Below are 20,048 nucleotides of genomic sequence, written 5' to 3' on the forward strand. Positions count from 1 at the left end.
TAGTTTTTAATATGCATAGTAAGTGGTATACTTCATTACAGATACATTTATGGCCTAAAAGAGAGAGTCATACAAATAAAGACATTGAATACATACTGAAGAGGGGTAGGCTAGAACAAAACAGACTAAGAAGCAAAGGTTAGCCCAAGATTATGTTGTGGGAAATAAGCAAAGCCATCACACAGAACAGAGAGTCAGGCAAACATGAGAGTCACAGGGCTTACAAATTATTCTGTTTTACTTCCTCCATCATTACCATGCTTATACTAAATTCAAACTGCCCCAGCACAGGGTAAAATAGTAATTGTGCCAAACTGATATATAAACAATGGCTTCACAAGGTTCAATAAAGTGCAATTGTTCTACTGTGCTCCAAAAGCATTTGAAAAATAGAAGCCATATGGCTTATTAATTGCATTATTAATTCAAGAGGAAAAACCACAACAGAGTAGCAATATGAGTAAATTAACTAGAAAAATATGAGTTTTGACCAAGCTGCTGCTACTGCTACAGTTCATTGTACTGATAGTAAACCATACAACTAAAGATTAATCCCTTCTCTAATCATCTCTCTCTCTCACACACACGCACACACACATCCCTTCCTTGGCACCTCATTTTCCTATCTTAAAGTGTCCCTATATTCTCTTAAACCTCCCAAATAATTCCTTACTCCTTCCTTTCACACTGACTTCAGTCTTTCTTAATCTTAATCATTACTTACTAACATTTTACATCATTAAATATAATTGCTGTAAGAGCCTTTAGCCCTCTCACAGTGCTTTACCATCAATGAAATATTTACAAATTACTCTTTATAATTCTCATAGAAAAATGAACAGCAGGTATTATCAATATCCACATGTCATTAAAAAGCAGTAAGCCCAGGACCACACACTTGTAAGTGTTAGATCCAGGCCTACATTGTGAGCTTTCTAAGCCCAAGTTCCAAATATCACTGGGTTTCATTATGTATTTGTGAGACATTGTTACTCAATATCATGTTTAAGTGAATATGTTTTAATGGTCAAGCATGTGATGCAGAGCCATTTACTACAAGAATCTAATTATTTTGAGTTTCTGTGATGATTACAATAATCACTGGATGAAAACTGACAAGAAAATAGAATGTTAGTAAAATTGTTATTGTACCAAAAAGTTCTTGTCTTAAATTCTGCAATGTAACATTTAACAACAAAGACAACCTGGGTGATTTAAGGACAGTGAGCATCAAAGGGCAGGAATAGGGCATTCCTACTCTCTTTAACTCTGGTTAAGGCCTCAACTGCTGATATAGTTCAGAGCATCCTATTACCAGGGAGACATAAATCAGAAGGAGTTCAGCTAGGAGCAATAAAACAGATTAGTGTCTGGACAGGCTGACTTTAAAGAAAGTTTTAAAAGAATTAAATCCAGGTAGTCTGTGGGGCTGGTACCCACACCAAAAATAAGTTATTTTGAAGGTATGTGTCTTTAAAAATACACAAGTATCACTGTAAATATCAGAAGGCATATTTAGAAAAAGAAAATTCAGGAGAAATTTGCAGTCAATAAAGAAAAACTAAAGAGAGGAGAATTCCCTCCCTCAGGGATGGTTTAAAAACTACAGGCCTCTGGGTGCTCAGTGCCAGGTGGGGTGGGGAGGAAAGATCATCCGGGTGCTTCGATGATGACCTTGGAGGAGTGGCAGGACTGAACAGGAAGAGACTTTTCTAGTCTTGTGTTTTAAGAGTTGTTTTTTTCCTTGCTTATGTTTTTAATTCTGTGAGGCTTTACAGCCATTGCCCAATTCCCTTTCTCCTCATGATGTCCCTTTAGAAAGGTAAATAAACTGTATTCTTCACTTCAAGCAGAATTCATTGTGTTCAGTGAGGTAGAATTTTAAATGCAAGGTTTAAAGAAGAGTTGATTTCTAACATATATTGTTCTTTTCTCCCCTCCCAGCAATTTCTGCAGCTCTTAACAAGTTTCCCCACAAACTAAAAAGAAAGTGGTTTAATGAATTTGAACAAAACCTATCTCATCAGGACATCAGTGTACCCCATCTCCTGTCTTATGCCAGAGCTGACAGTGGCTGAGAGCTGTGAATGAAACCCTGGCTCTCGCCAGCAGAGCTGCTGTTCACAGTGTCTTTTACCTGTCTCATGCTGAGGGACAGCAGACTCTACATGCAATTCACATTTTATAGCAATGACCTTCACCTTTGAAAAGATGGGTTCTTAAACACCTTCACTCTTGGGTAAATTGAGTAAGTTTTAGTAATGCTTCACACTCAACAAGCTATCATCTGCCCTCTGTTACTCTGGTGCACACATGCACACACACACACACACACACACACACACACACACTCCTCATTCAGTGGAGTCCAAAATCACAAAGGTATCTCCTTATTCAGGTAACTTATAAGAACAAGTTGTTAAAAAAAAATCCCAACAACTCAGAAAACCTATGCCCAGTTCTTCAAAATAATAATATACTAACACTGTGAGAAAGAACAGCAGGAGACAGGGAGAATGAGAACCCAAAGAGACACCAATGATTCTTTTACCAACTTTAACAGCATGAGTAGCTGAAGATCCTACAATTTCTACTTATCTCTGAAAGAAATTTTATCTCTCTGGTCACACTAAAAATATAATAAATAGTAACACTAAACCTTTTATAGAAAATGGTTAAATATAATCTTCATTTATTCTTAATAAAAATAAAAGTATTCAAACTTATAATGATTGGCCTCTCACATAGGAATAGAATTTGGAGTTTTCAAAGCCTTTGCAAGACTTAATTCATCTGATTCTAGCTGTAAGAAAGGCAATGGCACGTTAAACTGATGGAAACATGTGACTGAGGACAAGGCAGTCCAAAGGAAAGAAACCACTGCAAAGATTTCCAAACCTTCCTCTACAATGGAACAGCATAAAGGGTGTTATTCCATTCAATTTTAGTCCGAGCTTCAAAAAGGTTAAGTCTCTGTCTCCCGGTCCAGGAAAACAAGAAATAAGACAAATAAAAGGTACGTGTGCCTGGAATTTTAGGAATGGCTTTTTAATAATCTGTGAACCTGGTTAAAGCCTCAGAACTAGCCCACAGCAATGTGGCCTATAGGCACCATAACTTTATAGACTACCCAGCACAAAAGCAGACAGCCTGGACCTGGGCAACCAGTGGAACTCCCTTTGCATGCTCACCTCAGGAGTCTCACACTCCCAGTGAACCCTAGCCTGCTGCTTCTAGTTTTTCAGGGGAACTTCAAACAGGCTTTGCTCCAAGTCCGCCTCTACAACACACACACACACACACACACACACACCCCACAGGGCTTGATCCCACCCCCACCCCAATTTCCTCCAACACTCAAAATCGGGACCAAATTTCTCACCATCCTCATAGTTTTTGAGATAGTAATCCGGGCCCGGGCCCCCGCGGCTTTTCGCCGGATTTCTCAGGTTCTGGAACTGCAGGAAATCCGTCCTTTTGCCCCCGAAGCGCAGAAAGGCGGGCGAGAGTCCCCGGGCCAAGGTCACCAGACGCTTGGAGCTGCAGGGGTAGAGAAAGAGAGAGGAAAGGATCCCGGGAGAAGGCTAGAGAGCACTGGTCAGGTAGCAAGGCCCCTTCTCACTCCCTGCAGGAGACCTGGTGGGAGATTTATTATCTAAGCCCACTCCAGCTTGCAGTCCGAGCCGAGCGCGGACTGCTTTGCGGCGGCTCGCTTGTACCGATTCTGCTGCCCGCTTTACCCTCAGCCTCTGGATTCCCCGGGGTTGTTCCCTGACCCCAACTGGCCGCAGCTGCGCCCTCCCATCGACACCTTGATGCCCGACGAACTGATTTCTAAAGGACTGGAGATGTGTTTGTTTCGTGCGTTGGGGCAGCGGCACTTGTGTGGCGAACTTGGGCCAAGGCGCAACTTGCTGGCTTCTGCCACTACCAGGAAAGCGCTCCTGGCACAGACGCGCATAGAGCGGACCTCCAACCTCTGACTGTTGCCAAACTTTCCAGTCAAACTCCGCGAAGCCTCCCTGGCCTCAGGGGCATAAGTAACAAGCAAAAACGGTAAAACTTGGCCTACTTTCTCTAAACCCAAGCACAGCATCTAAAGTCAAGAGGATTTTTTTTTTTAAATACCAAAACTGATTTTCCGGTTCTATTACAAATCTTCAGGCAGAGAGGTTCCCAGAATAATTCCTTGTCTTTCAGAGGATTCTCCCCACCCCACCTCCCAAAAGTAAAACCTGTGTCTTTTGGCACTTGAAATAATTCATCCTGGTCTTAAGAAGACATTATCTCTATCACACGCACACACGCGCGCGCGCACACACACACAAACACACACACACACACACACATTCACTCACAGACGCACACGCCCCACTCCTGTCTCCAATTGGGTTTTATCTTTCTTTTTCCTTGAGGTTTGGTAGCGCCTGGTTTAAAAAAAAAAAAAAAAAAAAGTCTGGCAAGTTTTGGAACTCGTGTGTCGGGAAATGTTTGAGTACCAGAACAATAACATTTGAATCTATTCATTTTCAGGATTTTCATCAATGGGTTTTAAAAAGCCAACAAGTGCTACTCTAGGAAGTAATTGGGAACCAGCCCTGCAGATGCTGTTAATGCTGAGGAAAACCGGCTATTGAAACCCGGGTCTACACATCATTTTTAACGCTTTGCTAGTTCAGGTTGTGAGAATCCAAATCAAAATGGAGACGTTAAAGAGTATCACAAAGGAGTTGAATTCGAAGGGCACGGAAGTAAAAGGAAACTCCACTTTCAGACACTTTGGGGGAAGATAGATGTCTACCCTGAGATGGCTTGAAGGTTTGGCTGAGCTCTCCAGGACCGAGTTGCAGGGCAGGCGCAGTTTAGGCGTCGTGTGGGCCGGCTGAGCGCAGAAGGGACGTCGGCGCGAGTGCGGCCCCAGGGAAACGCCGCATTTCCAATCTTCCGGATAAGCCTGCACAGCCAATGCAAATGCGCCCCGCCACGGCTTCTTCCCCCGAAAAGCTGCCTTCCAGAATTTTTCTGCAGCAGGCAAATATTTAGCGCGAACAAGCTGACATTTTTTTAAAGGAGGAGGAGGAAGAAAAAACTCGGAGGAGTCGCGCAGCTGGAGCAAAGCAATGCAAGTGGGGCGTGCATTTAGGAAAAGCCCTGTTGCATCCCACATTTGGATGAATTCAGAGAAGCGTTCTGCTGCACAGAAAAGCTTTTAAGGATGAAACCCGGTAGTGCAGCGCTGTTCCCGCCCTCCCAACAACTGTAACCTTCTGGAACCCCAAAACGGCCTCCGCATTGGTGGCGACGACCTCCGAGTCTTTGGCTAAGCTACCCTGACCTGGATGGAGCGCTCGGCGCAGCGTCTACAGCTACCTGCTGCGTCCGCAGACCTGAGGCTGAGCACTAAGGGGCGGGTGCACCCGGAAAAGCAAAACTCTAAGGGTGAAAAATGCTCAATAAAGATGTGAGTCGGATCTGGAATGGGATGGAGAGCACTCTAGACTCTTTGGAGGAGCCCAAACTAAGGGTCCGACTTGGAGGGAATTTTCAAAAACTTAACACTTGGATATTCAATATTGCAGAGGTTTATCCTCCCCTTTTTTTTTCTTCTGTGTGTTTTCTTTTTATTTCCAACGCCCCCCTCTTTGCAACCGCCCCTGATGAGAAGGGGATCGCGGTTGCTAAACTGCCTGAATAGTAACAACCCGGGAAGAGGGTGAACCCAACTAGATTGTCAGCGAGACTCAACCTTCAGGTTTGTTAATCCACCACTGCTTTGGGGTTCAAAACTCCCAACGCTTCCCCTGAGAGTTTCTAGGACCTTTATGGATCGCATATGATGCACACTACGACCCGAGCAACGATTTTTTCCCCCACTGTAAAAAATTAAACTATGCAGTTACCAAGGAAAACTCAAAGAGGAGGGTGGAGGGGGAAGGGCTTCATCTATAAAAAGTGTCTTACAAAGTCAAGGCTGATAATGACAGGGGAGGATACAAAATAAAAAAGTTTAACTCCAATCCAACTTGCTCACCGCTCAGGACTCTCCTTAAATTCGTTTTCTGTCCCGGAGTGAGAACTGATGAAACCATCTTTCCGTGGCAAATTCCACTTTCATGCAATCTCCCAACTGAACACTCGGACACACGCACACTGCTTTCTCTCTCACACACAACCACTCCTCTGGAGTCTTTGTTGTTCCAGATCTTCCCTTTTGTAACTTCCCTGAAACTCTTGTTTCTTTTTCAGAAGGGGAGACTAATTGTGGATATATGTAAGCACAACATTTTTTCAGTCATAACTGATAAGTTTCTGAAATGCCTTCTGCATTGCAAACATGTGCATCTTAATAGAAAACACTGCTTTCCTCAATCACCAGTTACAGCCTCACAGCAAAGAGTCCAGGAGGGGGGAAACCTCCGTTTTTTCTCTTGGAAAGACAGATCGGTTTGCTGCTGCTGTTGCTGCTGCTGCTGCTGCTGCTGCTGCTGCTGCTGCTGCTGCTGTACCTCCTCCTCTTCTTCTCCTCCTCCTCCTTCTTATTCTTCTTTTTTCTCCTCTTTTTTCTTCCCCCTTTGGAGCAGGGGATAGGAAGAGAATGGGGGTGGGGGTACTTAAATTTTTAAATGACTCATCGAAGCCCCTGCCTTACCTTAAGAAATCGAGCCAGCCATCATGAATGATGGAGGGATCCAGCTGCAGAGAGAGGAAGTTCTCATTGACTGTCCTGACTGGGTTCTTGGTGCTCACATCAAGTAGAATCAGGGTCTTTTCCTTCAAACCTGTAGCTCTGTCTACAGGCAAAGGTCTCCTGTTTCCAGCGTGGAAGGAGAGGGAGAGATGGAGCAACAGAGCCAAGAAGAGAGCCACCAGGGCTAGGCACGAGGGGGGGCGGGAGCTGCTGGAGGCCATGGCTTCAGGGAAAGCACAGAGCACCCTCATTAAATCCCTCTGATTTAAACTTCGTTCCCTACTGGGTCTCGATGGTGACTAATTGTCCTTATCTAAAGTGTGTGTCTCTCTGCCCCCCTTCTCTGCCCCCCCCCTATTCTCTTTCACCCTCGCTCCCTCGCTCTTGCTCGCTTGCTCGCATTTTTTTTTTTCAGTGTTTTGGTGCTGGTGGAGCGAACTCACGCCCCTAGCCAGCCTTCTCAGCAACTCGTGCCAAGAGTACTGTTCACCAGCACCGCCCCTTTAAGAGATTTGACTGCAGACATTTTTTAACTTTTTAAAGGTAAGGGATGGGGGAGGGAGAAGAAGGGGGAGGGGTGGCTGTTGTGCCCTACTGATTTAACCCGCTAGGGTCAGGAAGCGGCCAGTGGGACTGAAACAGTACTGTGGTACCATCTTGAGTAAGAGCTTATTTTCAAGTCCCCTCCCCAGTAGGCTATGGGGAAGGCCCTTCACTGCCTGAGGGGCAGTCTGTCCTGACTATTTCTTGCTTACTGTCCACTTTGTGCCTTCCTTTTTGGGTTGAAGCAGTAAATGTTATTAGGTTGTAAATGGTTTTATGATGGGCAAAGTAATTTTTGCCAAGGCACAAAAAGCAAAGAAGAGTCCATGCCTAGGTGTGCAAACCCCTGAACTTTGCAAGATAGCTAGAAAGAAGTTTCTCCTGAATAGGAGAATAGGAGACTGAGGTGGGGGAGAAGGGAGAGCATCCCCAGGTCAAAGAACTTCCTAGTCAGGAGAGTCAACACAGAACCAGTATGCTCCGTGGCCCTGCTGCCTATGTGTGAGGGAGAGCCTTGAGTTTCCCATATAGGTTATTTTATGGCTTTGGCAACCCATTGGACTGATGATCAAGACACCCTATGTTCATCTGAATCATTCCTTGGCCAATGTATTCCACTGTAAAAGTAAAGATGCCTCTCCAATGTCTCCTTGCCAACAACCCCCAGACTCATACTCACCCTTGCAGGGGAGAAATGGGCTATAGGGGTGTCAAATCCAGCCCTAGGTCAAAATTTGAGTGTGCCTGCTTGGAACTCTTGGATACACATCATCCTGGACTTCGAGTGCACTGCAAACCTCTGTTCTTTTCATTTCCACCCTCAATAGTTTGCAAATTATCCTGAGTCCCATCCTAACACAAGGGGAAACAATCCAGCCACAATCACAGTCAGTCACAATCACACCCAGTCCCATTTTCAGCTTCTCTTTGGGATACAAGTCCTCTATTTTGGCAGATGAAGGGAGCTACTTTATGAAAAATTGGTAAATGAGAGCACCCCGGGGCATTCCTTGATTAAGCAGACTAGATGACAGTTGAATGCAGAGCATGGGTCCCCACCACCGCCAAGGTGGAAGCACACTGGGCAGTATGAGAGCTCAGTAAACACTACAGTAGCAATCTATTTTCCTTCCTTCAGCCAGAAAGAATTAGCCAACCTACATAGGACTGGACTAGGTTACCTTAAACTAACATTCCCTGAGGATTCTCTGTCAATCTAAGCACCCCAAATCAGATCACTTAGAGATGGTTTCTAAAACTAAATTATAACATAAATTAAATACTGGCTCTAGCCTTCATACCTGCTTCCTCTAGCTCCTTACACTTTCTAATCCTCTATGTCCTTAACCACATGCTTATGCCCCTGGGGTTAGGGTAAGACAGGCATAAGTCTCAGTACAAACTACTGTCATTTTTAAAGGAGTACTGACACTTCATGGAGATGGGGACAGCTTGGGGACCAAAGGCTTCTCTGTGTCTCTGGACTCAGACATATGGTGATAGTAAACCAAGTCCTGCTCAACACACTCAAGAGCACTGCTCGCAGGAAGGATTTTATTTGTCGCAGTAAACTGTATTTTGGCTATCTGTTCACTGATTTGTTTTCTTAGTCATTAACAGCTTTCTGGCCATCCCCTTCAGGAAGTACTTGTTTTGAAAAGCTGTTAGTTCATTTATCATACTCAGAATTAAAATAAACTGTATCTTCTTAACAGAAAGCTAAATTTTCCAAAGTCCATAACACTCTTTGGCTTACAATTAAATGAATTTTGGAAGCCACATGAATTAAAACCACTGGAAAATTGTTTCAAAGAAATAAAGCATACCCATTAGATGTCTATACTTAATATATGTTTCAAAAGTATTCATTCAGCCAAGGTATACTGAGTATGTTGAGAGTCTGCTAAATTGTGAGGTTTTGCAATTTTTACTGATGACTGTTCTACAATGCTTTGGTGGCCTGGTTATCTTAACTAGCATTTAATATTAAATATTTACATTAAAACCTATGTGCAATAATAAACCAAAACCAACAAAACAAACTTAATTGCTGATGAATGCCATTTCTAGCCTGCCCACTGAACTTCAACAGTTATATCCAGCCTTAGGACATCAGGAGAAAGTCACAGTTCTGTAACGTTTTAAAGGGTTCCATGGATCCTTGGTTGACTCCAAAATGATCTGATTTGAGGGCTGCTGATCTATCTTGGTACAAACTTTCCAGAGCTACTCTTTGTGTATAACCTTTTTTGCTATCATGACTTTTGTCTTGCTTCTCAATTATCCCTAAACAATATGCTATACAGAGAGCTCTTTACAAATCTGTATGTCATGCTGAAGCTTCTAACATATTTTCTCCATGCTGGGTAACAACACTCTTCATGTCATTTCTAGCTTAGATTATAATTCCCTACGGAATAACAACTAAACTCTGTCAAAAACTATCAACTATTAGAAACTAGTGCACTGACTTCTACCCTACTTTCATTTCAAAATACCTAGAGAAATCACAATTTAAGGACTTTATTTTAAAGAGCTTAGTTCATAACTCCAACTTACAGTCCATCTTTACACAGATGTTGAGGCTGTAGGAACTGAAACCATCTAGTCATATCATATCCACGGCCAAGAGCAGAGAGAGAAGGAAGCAATGCAAGCTTACTACTCAGCTTGCTTCCTGTAACCCTCTATATAAGAATTCAGGGACCAAACCCAGGGAGCAGTGCTGCCCACTTTTAGGCTGGGTCTTCCCACATCAATTAATCTGTCAAGACAACTGCCACAGACAAACCCACAGGACAAGCTGTCCTGTGCCTCTTTGAGGCACTCTTCCCAATTGATTCTTGATGAGTTCAACTTGACAATTAAAGCTAAACAGCACAATGCCTCCTTCAGAATACTGTGTTAGATTTCCTACTGAACACTCTACACGGTTTTCTTTTTATATCTAGAGGATTAAGTTCCCAAAACTAAAGGAAAACTTGAAGATTAGCCACTTAATTTCTATGCTTTGGGATTTTGAAATAAACGTTAGTCAATGAAGAAAAACAGACATATCTGCCATTTTATTTTTACTAGGAAAGACCTTTCTAAAAACAAAAACAAAAAAACCTACCAACTGCTTACTGATATTACATTCCAAAACTAGAGAATACTTTATCATCAGAGAAATTGAAACATGTCAAATAGCAGGTATTTGAACTGGAAAAAAATAAGCTTTGTAAAAATCACTCTATCTTAACTCTTAACATTTTATCTCAGAGAAATAGAAATATGCCAGCAAGTAACATGGTGCTAGGACTGGGGGCTGAAACTGGTGGTGTTTCCTGTTTATGGTCAATTCTGTTTTGTTGCATAGATGTTACTGCAAATTTTCTATAACTTTAGTGATTGACACCCCGACTACATGATTTTCCCCTCACCTTTCCTGTGCTTTTTTTCCCTCAGTGTCAGCCAGTCACAAACTCCTTAGCTCGTACACGCCACCTCCTTTTCCTTCTACTAACTGTTATTGCTATACCTATTCCCATCTTATGAACAATGTTCTGCCTGGCCTGTCTAAGAACATAGGCAGGAAGGGAAAGCATAGGGAGCCAGTGTGTGTGTCCTAGTGATGATTGTTCATTAAGATTGTGGGGACTATGCACAGTGCTCATGGCTAGACACACTATCTTGTTAACCTTGAACAGTGCTGCGGGGTAGAATAATTCCTTACTATAGTGTGTGTGTGTGTGTGTGTGTGTGTGTGTGTCTGTGTGTGTGTGTCTGTGTGTGTCTGTGTGTCTGTGGTGTAAATAAAAGCTCAAATGACAGGCAATTTCTCATGCACATGATTAATAAATGGCCACACACGCAGGGACCCTTTCCTCATTTCCTCACACCCTAGTTCCTAGTGCATACTGGGTAGGGGAATCCTGGAACGAGGAGTTGCAAGACCTACATGTAAACTCCTGAATTTGCTGAATCTGGCTTTGTGATGCAAAGTAAATTTTAACTATTTTAACCCTCAGTCATCTAGAATGTAAAATTAACACAATATTGACAAAATGCAGCATTAGTTGAATACATTTATAAATGAGGGAAGTGCTGTGTAAATTCTAATATATAATTATGCTGCTTGCTTCCAGTTTTTACTCCCTGTCTTCCACACTTCTATTAAATATAACTGATGGCAATAATAAGAATAGTATATATAAATATGAACATACTTTATATAACACATTATAAATGTCTTAGAAATAACCTGGAACTAAAAGACCAATCCTAATCTGATGTCAGTAAATAAAGCAACAAAGTGCACACTCCATATCATAGGTTCTCATAACAGCGTCCATCGAAAGAAGGAAAAGCAACATTAGCTGTGTTCTATGTGTCTTTTTCAGTTTTCCACTAGAAGAAAAAAGGGGCCAGATAAAGAAATGCTGATTAGAAAATATGTTATTTCATTCTCAAAGGCTGCCTGTCCTTCCAGACAAGTGGGAAATATACCAGTTACCAAAAGGGGCACTAGGGCTAGAGACTGGGACTAGTGATAGTCACCATGTTTGTGACCAAACTCCACTCATCACATACAGTTTTGTTTCAAAACATACGTGGAAAGACACTGGACATTTGGAATATCAAGGGATGGCCACACTTTATATGAAAAGCTAAGGAAGGAGGCCTCTGTGAGTGTGTTTCTTCTATCTCCTGGTACACACACGCCTGGATGGTGTTTAACCCCATTACTGCCTTCAAGCAGCAAACTTGTACAGAGAGAAGCATATCTATAATAAATATAGTTTAATAGGTTCTGTCTGTGAGCCCATGACATGTTGGGTAAGGATGACAGTTGTTTTAAGGACTTCTATGTGTGGAAAACCATAACAGAAAGACTTACTCACATCTTAAAACATACCCATTAAGAAGTCTATCTTTTACACTGTAGGCCATTCGGTTCAAAAAGAGTATCGTATATACTAGAAAAAGCATGGATTTTGGAGTCTTTGATTAAAATATAGATTACAATTTACTATCTCTAACATGGCCTTTGTTAGACAAGTCATTCATTCTCACTAGGCCCCAACTCACCCACTTGAGCAATGCACATAAGTAGAGCTGTTCCACGTGTGTTGTGAGAATTAAAGTAATACTTCTTGTACTTACAATTTTTCTTCTCCTGGTTTAATTTCATTGTGGAAATAAGTGTGATTTGCATAGATGGGGTATAAGGAAACTATACACTTGAACCCTAAGGTTTTGAAATATTACAGTAATAAATAAAAAGTATTGTATTTCATTTTATGCTTAGATGACAGGATTTAGCCTCATAATTCAGGAAAGAAAGTAAGGAGTCAAAAGGTCAAGCTGTTTCTTGATGAAATTGAAACCAAAATCTCTTCTTTAGACTGATAACCAGATTATAATGTTGGCATATTTGTTATTAAAAATACTTGAGGGCTTTAATATTTAGTGTTCCAGAGAAACACATTTAGATTTCCCTTCAGTTGTAGAGTTTCATTAACTGTATAAGTAAACAGAAGATCAGTTCTACACACTCCTTCCCTAGTCAGTTCTTAAGTATTAATGCTGAAGTCCATTTCTAAGAAAGTGAAATATACAAACGTTATTTGCCTCAATATATCTGCTACACTAAGCCTGACATGGAGGAAGTGAACCTGTTGTAACCATTCATCTAAAGCAGAGGGTCATTGCTGACCCTCAGAAAGTGGCTAGTTATAGCTGCACTGGCCTTGGTTCCCACAGTCAATAACACATTTTGTCCTTTCAAAATACCATAATGTGCTTAATTTTAATGAGTTAAACAAATGTTGGCTCAGTGCTTATGTGGTTTGGTCTACTCCTCAATGAGTAGATAAGAAGACTGAACTTGCAAGTACATACATAGATCTCTGCCTGAAGTAGAATCTACTCTTAATTCTTTGGAGTAGCTGTGTCCCCCAATACACAAATCCAAGTCCTTCCTCGTTCACTGTAAGTTAAGTTCAGCCTTAACAGATTGTCACCAAAATCGTCCAGTTCTCCTCGTCTCTTTGATCACCTAGACACAGTGCACAGACTTGTAGTCTGTTTCATTTCCAAAAGATATTTAAGTTTTAAATTCCTCTTTGGATTAATTAAACATAGCCAATATAACAAAATGGCATTTTATATTCAAACTAAGATAATATTTTCCATATCAGGAAAAAAATGATAAAACCTAAAATCCTAGGGCAGTGACTACCATCAGCCCTGGCTGCACTGAAACCGTCTGCAGTTTCAGATCACTGATGTGTGGAGTAGAGTGTTAACGTAACCTGAATCTCTCTACAATCCTATTTCTTTCTAGTTCCAGAGGGAAAAAAATTTAGATGACAAAGGATGCCACATAAATTGGACCTATTTGACTCAGTTTTCAGATAATTAGATTCCAGATTCTAAGAGATACTTAAGAATACATATTGGAACTTACTTTAAGGCTAAGCATAAACAATGAAAGTTCAGATGGTGGAGAACCATCATCCAATGGGGAAAACCATGCAAGTTTGCTGTTTGTTTTTTGTTTTGTTTTTAGTTGTTTATCTGTCTGATTTGATTTTGAGATGGTATATCAATGTTTAGCGCAGAATAACCTAGAATACACATCACAGAACAAGCTGACCGTGAACTTGTACAGCTCCTCCTCCATCAGCCTTCCAAGTACTTGGGTTATCACACCTATGATCCTCCACACCTGACTTCCTTCAGCTTCAGTAGATTAGAGTTTCAACTGACCAGGCTGATTTGTTTGTTTCACTCAAGAAATGTTTTCACTTTCTACCATCTAACTAACAAAACTGGAAACACTACACAATACTAACTGTTCAATGGAAGGAGACCAGAGACTTCTTGCAGGCTACTAGGAATGCAAAGTGACAGCTATTCTAAAGAGTTATCTGTAAATATTTTGTAAAAATTAGGTATATATATTCTCCAACATTCAGCAATACCACAATCTTTCAGGCAACTTACGAAGATTCATAAAGTAATTTAAGTGAGGGTAGTTAGTTTAGTATTGAGGATTTTGAAGTCCTTATATGCTCATCAAAAGGGAGATGGGTAGGTAAATTGAGGACAGCTGTTAGAAAAAATGAACTGTGTAATACAACAACATAGAATATGATATGTGTACACAGAGGAACATATCATAAAATGTGAGCAAAAATTAAACATACATGTAAAAACATATTTTGAAAGATGATTTTTAAAAAGTACCATGGAACATACATTAACCTCAAAAGAATTGGGCCTGAAATGTACTTGCTAACAGAAACTAAAAAGCTTTGAGGTGACCGATACTCGGAAAGTCTTGTATGCCTTCAAAACAATACCTAATACATTCTCTGGGAAATGGGCAAAAGGAAGAAATATCTGTTGAGTGACAATCAGGTACTTGGTTCTCTCCCCTCCAAAGATTAAATAACATTCTTTCCTTGACCTCACTATTTGGCTAGGAAAACGAACACCTATCCATTGGGTAGGTGCTATGACAGAGTTTAGTGGAAGTAAAGGATTATTATTTATTTTATATCTGAAGTCTATTACTTGATTCATATGTAATTTTACATCATGATAATTAATGACTGAAATATGTCATACGTTTTATGTGTCCAGCTTCAATTAAGGTGGATAATCTGTTTGACATAAAGTCATGCTAGATGGCCTAAGCGACCTGAAGCTCAGAATGCCCTTGTTTCCCACTCTGAGGTTATAGTGCTCACCACCTTTGGTGTGTGGCCAATTTAAGCCTGCTTTGATTGGGAGTAGCTGAGGGTTACAGGCTGTAGAAATGCTATGGTGCCATCTGCTGGTGGAAATGTTTCATCCATTTACCACTTTATTCTCTGTTCCGCACAATCAACTTCAGTCTGTTTTCAAAACTATAAACAAACCCATCCTATCTAGACATCCTATCAAGTTAATCTCCAAAGTCATCTATTTAAATGTCTGCTTTCTATAAAGGCAGAATTACAAGAGTTTGTATTTTATGATGGGGCTGGATATTGAACATAGGGTTCTGAGCATGCAAAACAAGCATTTTACCACTGCATCCTCCTCCTGGTTTTCTTTTTACTTTTTATTTTGACACAGAATCTCATTAAGTTGGCAAGCTGTCACTTTCTAGCTCATGCTTGAACTTGTAATACTCCTGCACCAGCCTCCTGAGTAGCTGGGATTATAGATCTAAACCATCAGCTCTGGTTTAAGATTTCATCTTCTTTAAAGTAGAGGAGCATGGCTATACATGTAAACTGTGCAGACAGACAGACAGATTCATGCACACATGCACTCTTCCATGCTTGTTTTCCCCATAAACATAAACTCAAAAGAATTCCAAAAGAAGTTGGTTTTAAAACATTTATATAAAGCTCATTTCCAAGTAGACTTCCTTATAAGGCAGTTTATTTCAATATAAAAAGAAACTGAGATTAGACCTAAATTCACTTCAGCTTTATCATGTATCACAAAGCCTTACAGACGATGTTTAGATTTCATGCATCACCTTTATGCATAAAATAGAAGCAGATTTCTTAAAATAATTTGGGGGAGTGAACAACAACAAAATACGGAGTGATGTCGGAAAAGTTCAGTAACTAAACTGCCCCCAGATACTAACTTGCTTTTTAACCTGTCATCAATAAAGCTAAAAGCTAAATCCTGTATCATTCTTTGATGTTTACATTTATAATATAAATAGTTGAAAAACCCAAGAGATTCCATAACACTGATTCCATAAAAGGTACAGGTAGGGTGTTGTAATAGTATACTGCACATCTGAGCAGGTCCACGGAACCAACCGAATCAGCATCACCAAGATGCTAAATGAAATCTAGCTCCATTATTGCAGCAGAACATAGTAGGAGACAACTAGGTCCTATAAGTTGTTTTTAACTTACATATACACAGGTGTCCATTCACACGTACACACAAAGCATAAGTAAATAAATATACTTTTTAAAATGTCTAAAGGACCCGAAGCAGTCCATACTTTGTAAACTCACAAAATCAAACAGCCAAAACTTCAACAAGTAAAACCCCAAAATATTTCCCAGGGAACAGACTCAAACAAAAGACGCAGGCTGAGGGGCGTGCTAGGAAATTCCGTCTTCTGGGCATGCTGTTGCTTTGGCACTTGTCACCCCAAAGCAGCAGTGCCCACCTGAACAACATCAATCCAGACAAAATTCTGGCACATTTATGGGGAGGTGTTCTACAGTTTCCACCTTCACTTAACAGCTGATAGCTGCTGGAGGGGGAGAATCGTTCTTTTTTAATGCATGGCCTTTGATAGATTCCCCATGTTCCAGTGGATGGCCCCATACCTGTGCCTTAGGTACCATTCTACTGCTGTGAAGAAACACCATCATCAAGGCAATTTATAAAACCAAGCATTTAACTAGGGTTTTTTTTTTCACAGTTTCAGAAGATGAGTCTATGACCATCCTGACAGGGAGCATGGTAGCAAGCAAGCAAGCATGATGCTGAAGCAGTAGCTAAGAACTTACATCTTACCCTGAGACAGCAACAGAAAGACAGGCTGGGCCTGGCACTGGCTTTTGAAAGCTCAAAGCCCACCCCAGTGACACATTTCCTCCAAGGCCATACTTCCTAATCCCCAGACAGGTCCACCAACTATGGACCAGGCATTCAAGTACACAACCTTATACAAGCCATTCTATTCAAGCCATCACACCAGTGTATACATGGGCAACACTAGCTGGATTTAGTTGGCTATCAAAAATAAAAGAGAAGATGATGTGAATTTTGGAAGGAGCCTTGTTAGGGGGATTTCAGGGAATCTGGAAGAGAGTCACAGTAATATATCATGTTTCATTAAATATACATGTACAAATCTCACGAATAAAAATTACAATAAAAAAAATCAAGCCAAATTTTTGGCATGGATAGAAATGTATTCTCCAGGTCCCATCCCTCACTCGAAGTTGAGAGCTGTGGGGTGGGAGAATTATTCTCTTGTATCTTTTTTTTAGGATGTTCCCAATGTAGGTTTCCCATGTTCCAGTGGATAAAGAAATTATATAAATATTCATATATGTATATATACATACATGTGTCATATACATATGTATGCATGTATGTATGTATATACATACATGTATATATACATGCATGTATATACACACATGCATGTATATATTGGCAAAAAAATGTTTCATAGTTTTGTTATCTGCAACTCCAAATAGCATGGGACTCTCGTGAGTACAAGCATACTGTCACCTCACAGAAGGTGGCATCAAGACAGGATTGTGTATGAGAAGAAGACATAGCAAGGCCCAAAGCCACAGCACTCAGAGGACCAGTAACAAGCTCCCATAGTGAGTATTTGTTAAAATCTTGTCACTGTTTATTAGCATCACACTGGGGACCAAACTACAAACACACAATGCACACATTGATGTACATACATACTCAAGCCATACCCAAACTATAGAAGTATCTTTTTGTAACTTGTATAACTTAGCAATATAACCATAGTTTAGTAGTTTTATCTTTTAATCTTCATAGAAAATAAACTTGCTTTGCATGTCACACAACAAAACCCCTGAATGAATAAATATAAAATATACTGTCTTGCTATCAAAAAAATCTCTTTGCAATAAATGGTGATGGATGCAAAGACATACAGCTGATGAAGATGCTGAAAATAGCTGGTTTTTGAGTGATCAGCCCTAAACAGGACTAAGTTTCACACTGCCCTACCTAAAGTTCAGGATACATCATGGAAGAGGAGGAAAGAAATCTAAGAGCCAGAAGATAGAGTGAAATGCTGTCTTCTGGATAAGGATAGCCAATGCTGTCATGACTTCAAAACAGCTGTGGCTATATTCAGTAAGTCTACACAAGAATGAGCCTATCAACAGGTGGTCAGGAAGGGGCCTGTGGGACCTGCTCCTCCCTGCTAAGCTACCAGCTACTTATGGATTCTGAAAAAAAGGGCAGTCATGTCTTCAGTTGTGTACCATCTGGAAACCAACTAAGCTCCAATTAACTGTTTAAAAGACATAGTCACACACATAATTCTGGTTAATCTCAGTGGGTCTCAAAACAACAACAATAACAGCAATAACAACAACAACAATAACAATAACAACAACAACAACAACAACAACAACAAACCCTGAATGCTTCAAAGGGAATTGTGGTTAGCCCTGAAATCTTATATATACAAGTAATGTTAAACAAGCTGATCAGGTTGTATTTATGTATTTGGGTATATATATAAGTATAAATATATATGTATATATGTATGTGTGTATGTGTGTATGTGTATATATATATATGTGTATATATATATATATAGTGTGTGTGTGTGAAAAACATTAAGTAAAAAAAGGCCATGAATATTAGATTCAGCAAGCAGGGTGGTTGGGAGGGGTTGGAGCAGGGAAGGGGAAGAAGAAAAATGACATAATTTCTAAAATAATAAAATAATAAACTTACAATTTTTTCATTTATATTAGCTGATACTTCATAATTTAAAATTTGAAATCCAAAAACAGTAAAACTGTCAAGGAAATCATGAAAAAGAGGGGAATTGTGGGCATAAGGAAATGGGTAGGGATAACAGGAAAAATAAAAAAGGTAGGGGCTACAGTAGCAAAATTTTACATATTTATAAATTGTCAAAGAACAGATCCAATAAATATTTTAAATAGTTTTAAAAACTGATTTTTCAAAAGATAATATAAATTTAAAATAAAGACAAAAATATAATAAAAAGAATGTTTTTTTTAAAAAACACATATCAAAACAGGTTTAAAAAAGATCTAACACAAGTATGATAGAAGTTCCTAAAAAAGAAAACCAACATAGTGGGACAAGATAGATATTAAAAATAATTAATTAAAATTCTTCAGCAAAAATTAAACTGTATGTTAAAAGGACATGTTGTAGCACCATGACATATATATATGGTTTTTTTCTACTAAAATACTGCATTAAAAAAAAGAAAAGTGCCAGAAGAAACTGTTCAGCAGTTGAAATGGAAGATACACTTTTGTAAGATGTGCTGCTCTTAGAAAGAACCAAGTTCAGATCCCATCTCCTATATCAAGCAGATCACCAGCACTGTAAGTTCAGCTCCAGTGAAATATGACACCTTTCACCTCTGCAGTACACACACACACACACACACACACATACATCAATTAAAACTAATAAAAATAAATATTTTTAAGAAAAAAATCCTTTGCACAGGCAAAAAGACCAAATTACTTACAAGGGTGAAAATCAAATTTATCATCAGTTTTCAACACCAATATTTTATTCTGGGCAATAATAAAATAACAGGCTAGAGATATCCAAGGGTTGAAAATGTAAACCAGGGATTTGTATATAAAACCAAAATGATGATTTCCAAGTATAAAGGCCAGAGAAAAACTGTTAGGGGATATAATAACTCAAAGAATGTTCCCAAGAGTCCTTCCAGAGAAATGTGTTAGAAAACAAACTCCATGTAATACCAATGACTGAGGAGATTTCTATTTAAGAACTGACTGTAATCATTAGCTGTACATTTACTTACAGAACTAAGACTAAACAATGGTTACAGGGAATAGAACACAGGAGGTAATGGTTATAGTCTCTAACAATGTACATCCAATACCACAAACAAAAACTAAGCCAAGGATGAAAAAATTTATAGTAAGTTTGCTGACTGATTTACTAGAGTAAAAGAATAGTATTTAAAATCAGATGCTGATAGAAAAGAAACAACAGAGAAAAGTTATGAAAGGGAGAGAAGGAGAGGGCAGGAGGGGAGGGGAGGGGGGGGAGG

The 20,048-nt window shown here is 39.9% G+C and overlaps 1 protein-coding gene across 3 annotated transcripts in view; it reads right to left on the minus strand.

Moving 5' to 3' along the window:
* Hpse2 (heparanase 2 (inactive)) overlaps positions 1-7,012 on the minus strand; it is a 569,072-nt gene extending 562,060 nt beyond the window's left edge. For 2 of the 3 annotated variants that reach the window (XM_021151792.1, XM_021151790.1), the window contains exons 1-2: positions 6,650-6,999; positions 3,383-3,540 (exon numbers count right to left, since the gene is read on the minus strand). In XM_021151792.1, coding sequence (XP_021007451.1) covers positions 3,383-3,540; positions 6,650-6,939 — 448 coding nt within the window. In that variant the 5' untranslated portion in view covers positions 6,940-6,999. Of the gene's footprint in view, positions 1-3,382; positions 3,541-6,649 lie in introns of all 3 variants that reach the window. The other variant, XM_021151789.1, reaches the window with a different exon arrangement.
* Positions 7,013-20,048: the final 13,036 nt, after the last annotated feature.

Source organism: Mus caroli, chromosome 19 (genome assembly GCF_900094665.2).
Source record: "Mus caroli chromosome 19, CAROLI_EIJ_v1.1, whole genome shotgun sequence".
Lineage (NCBI taxonomy): Eukaryota > Metazoa > Chordata > Mammalia > Rodentia > Muridae > Mus > Mus caroli.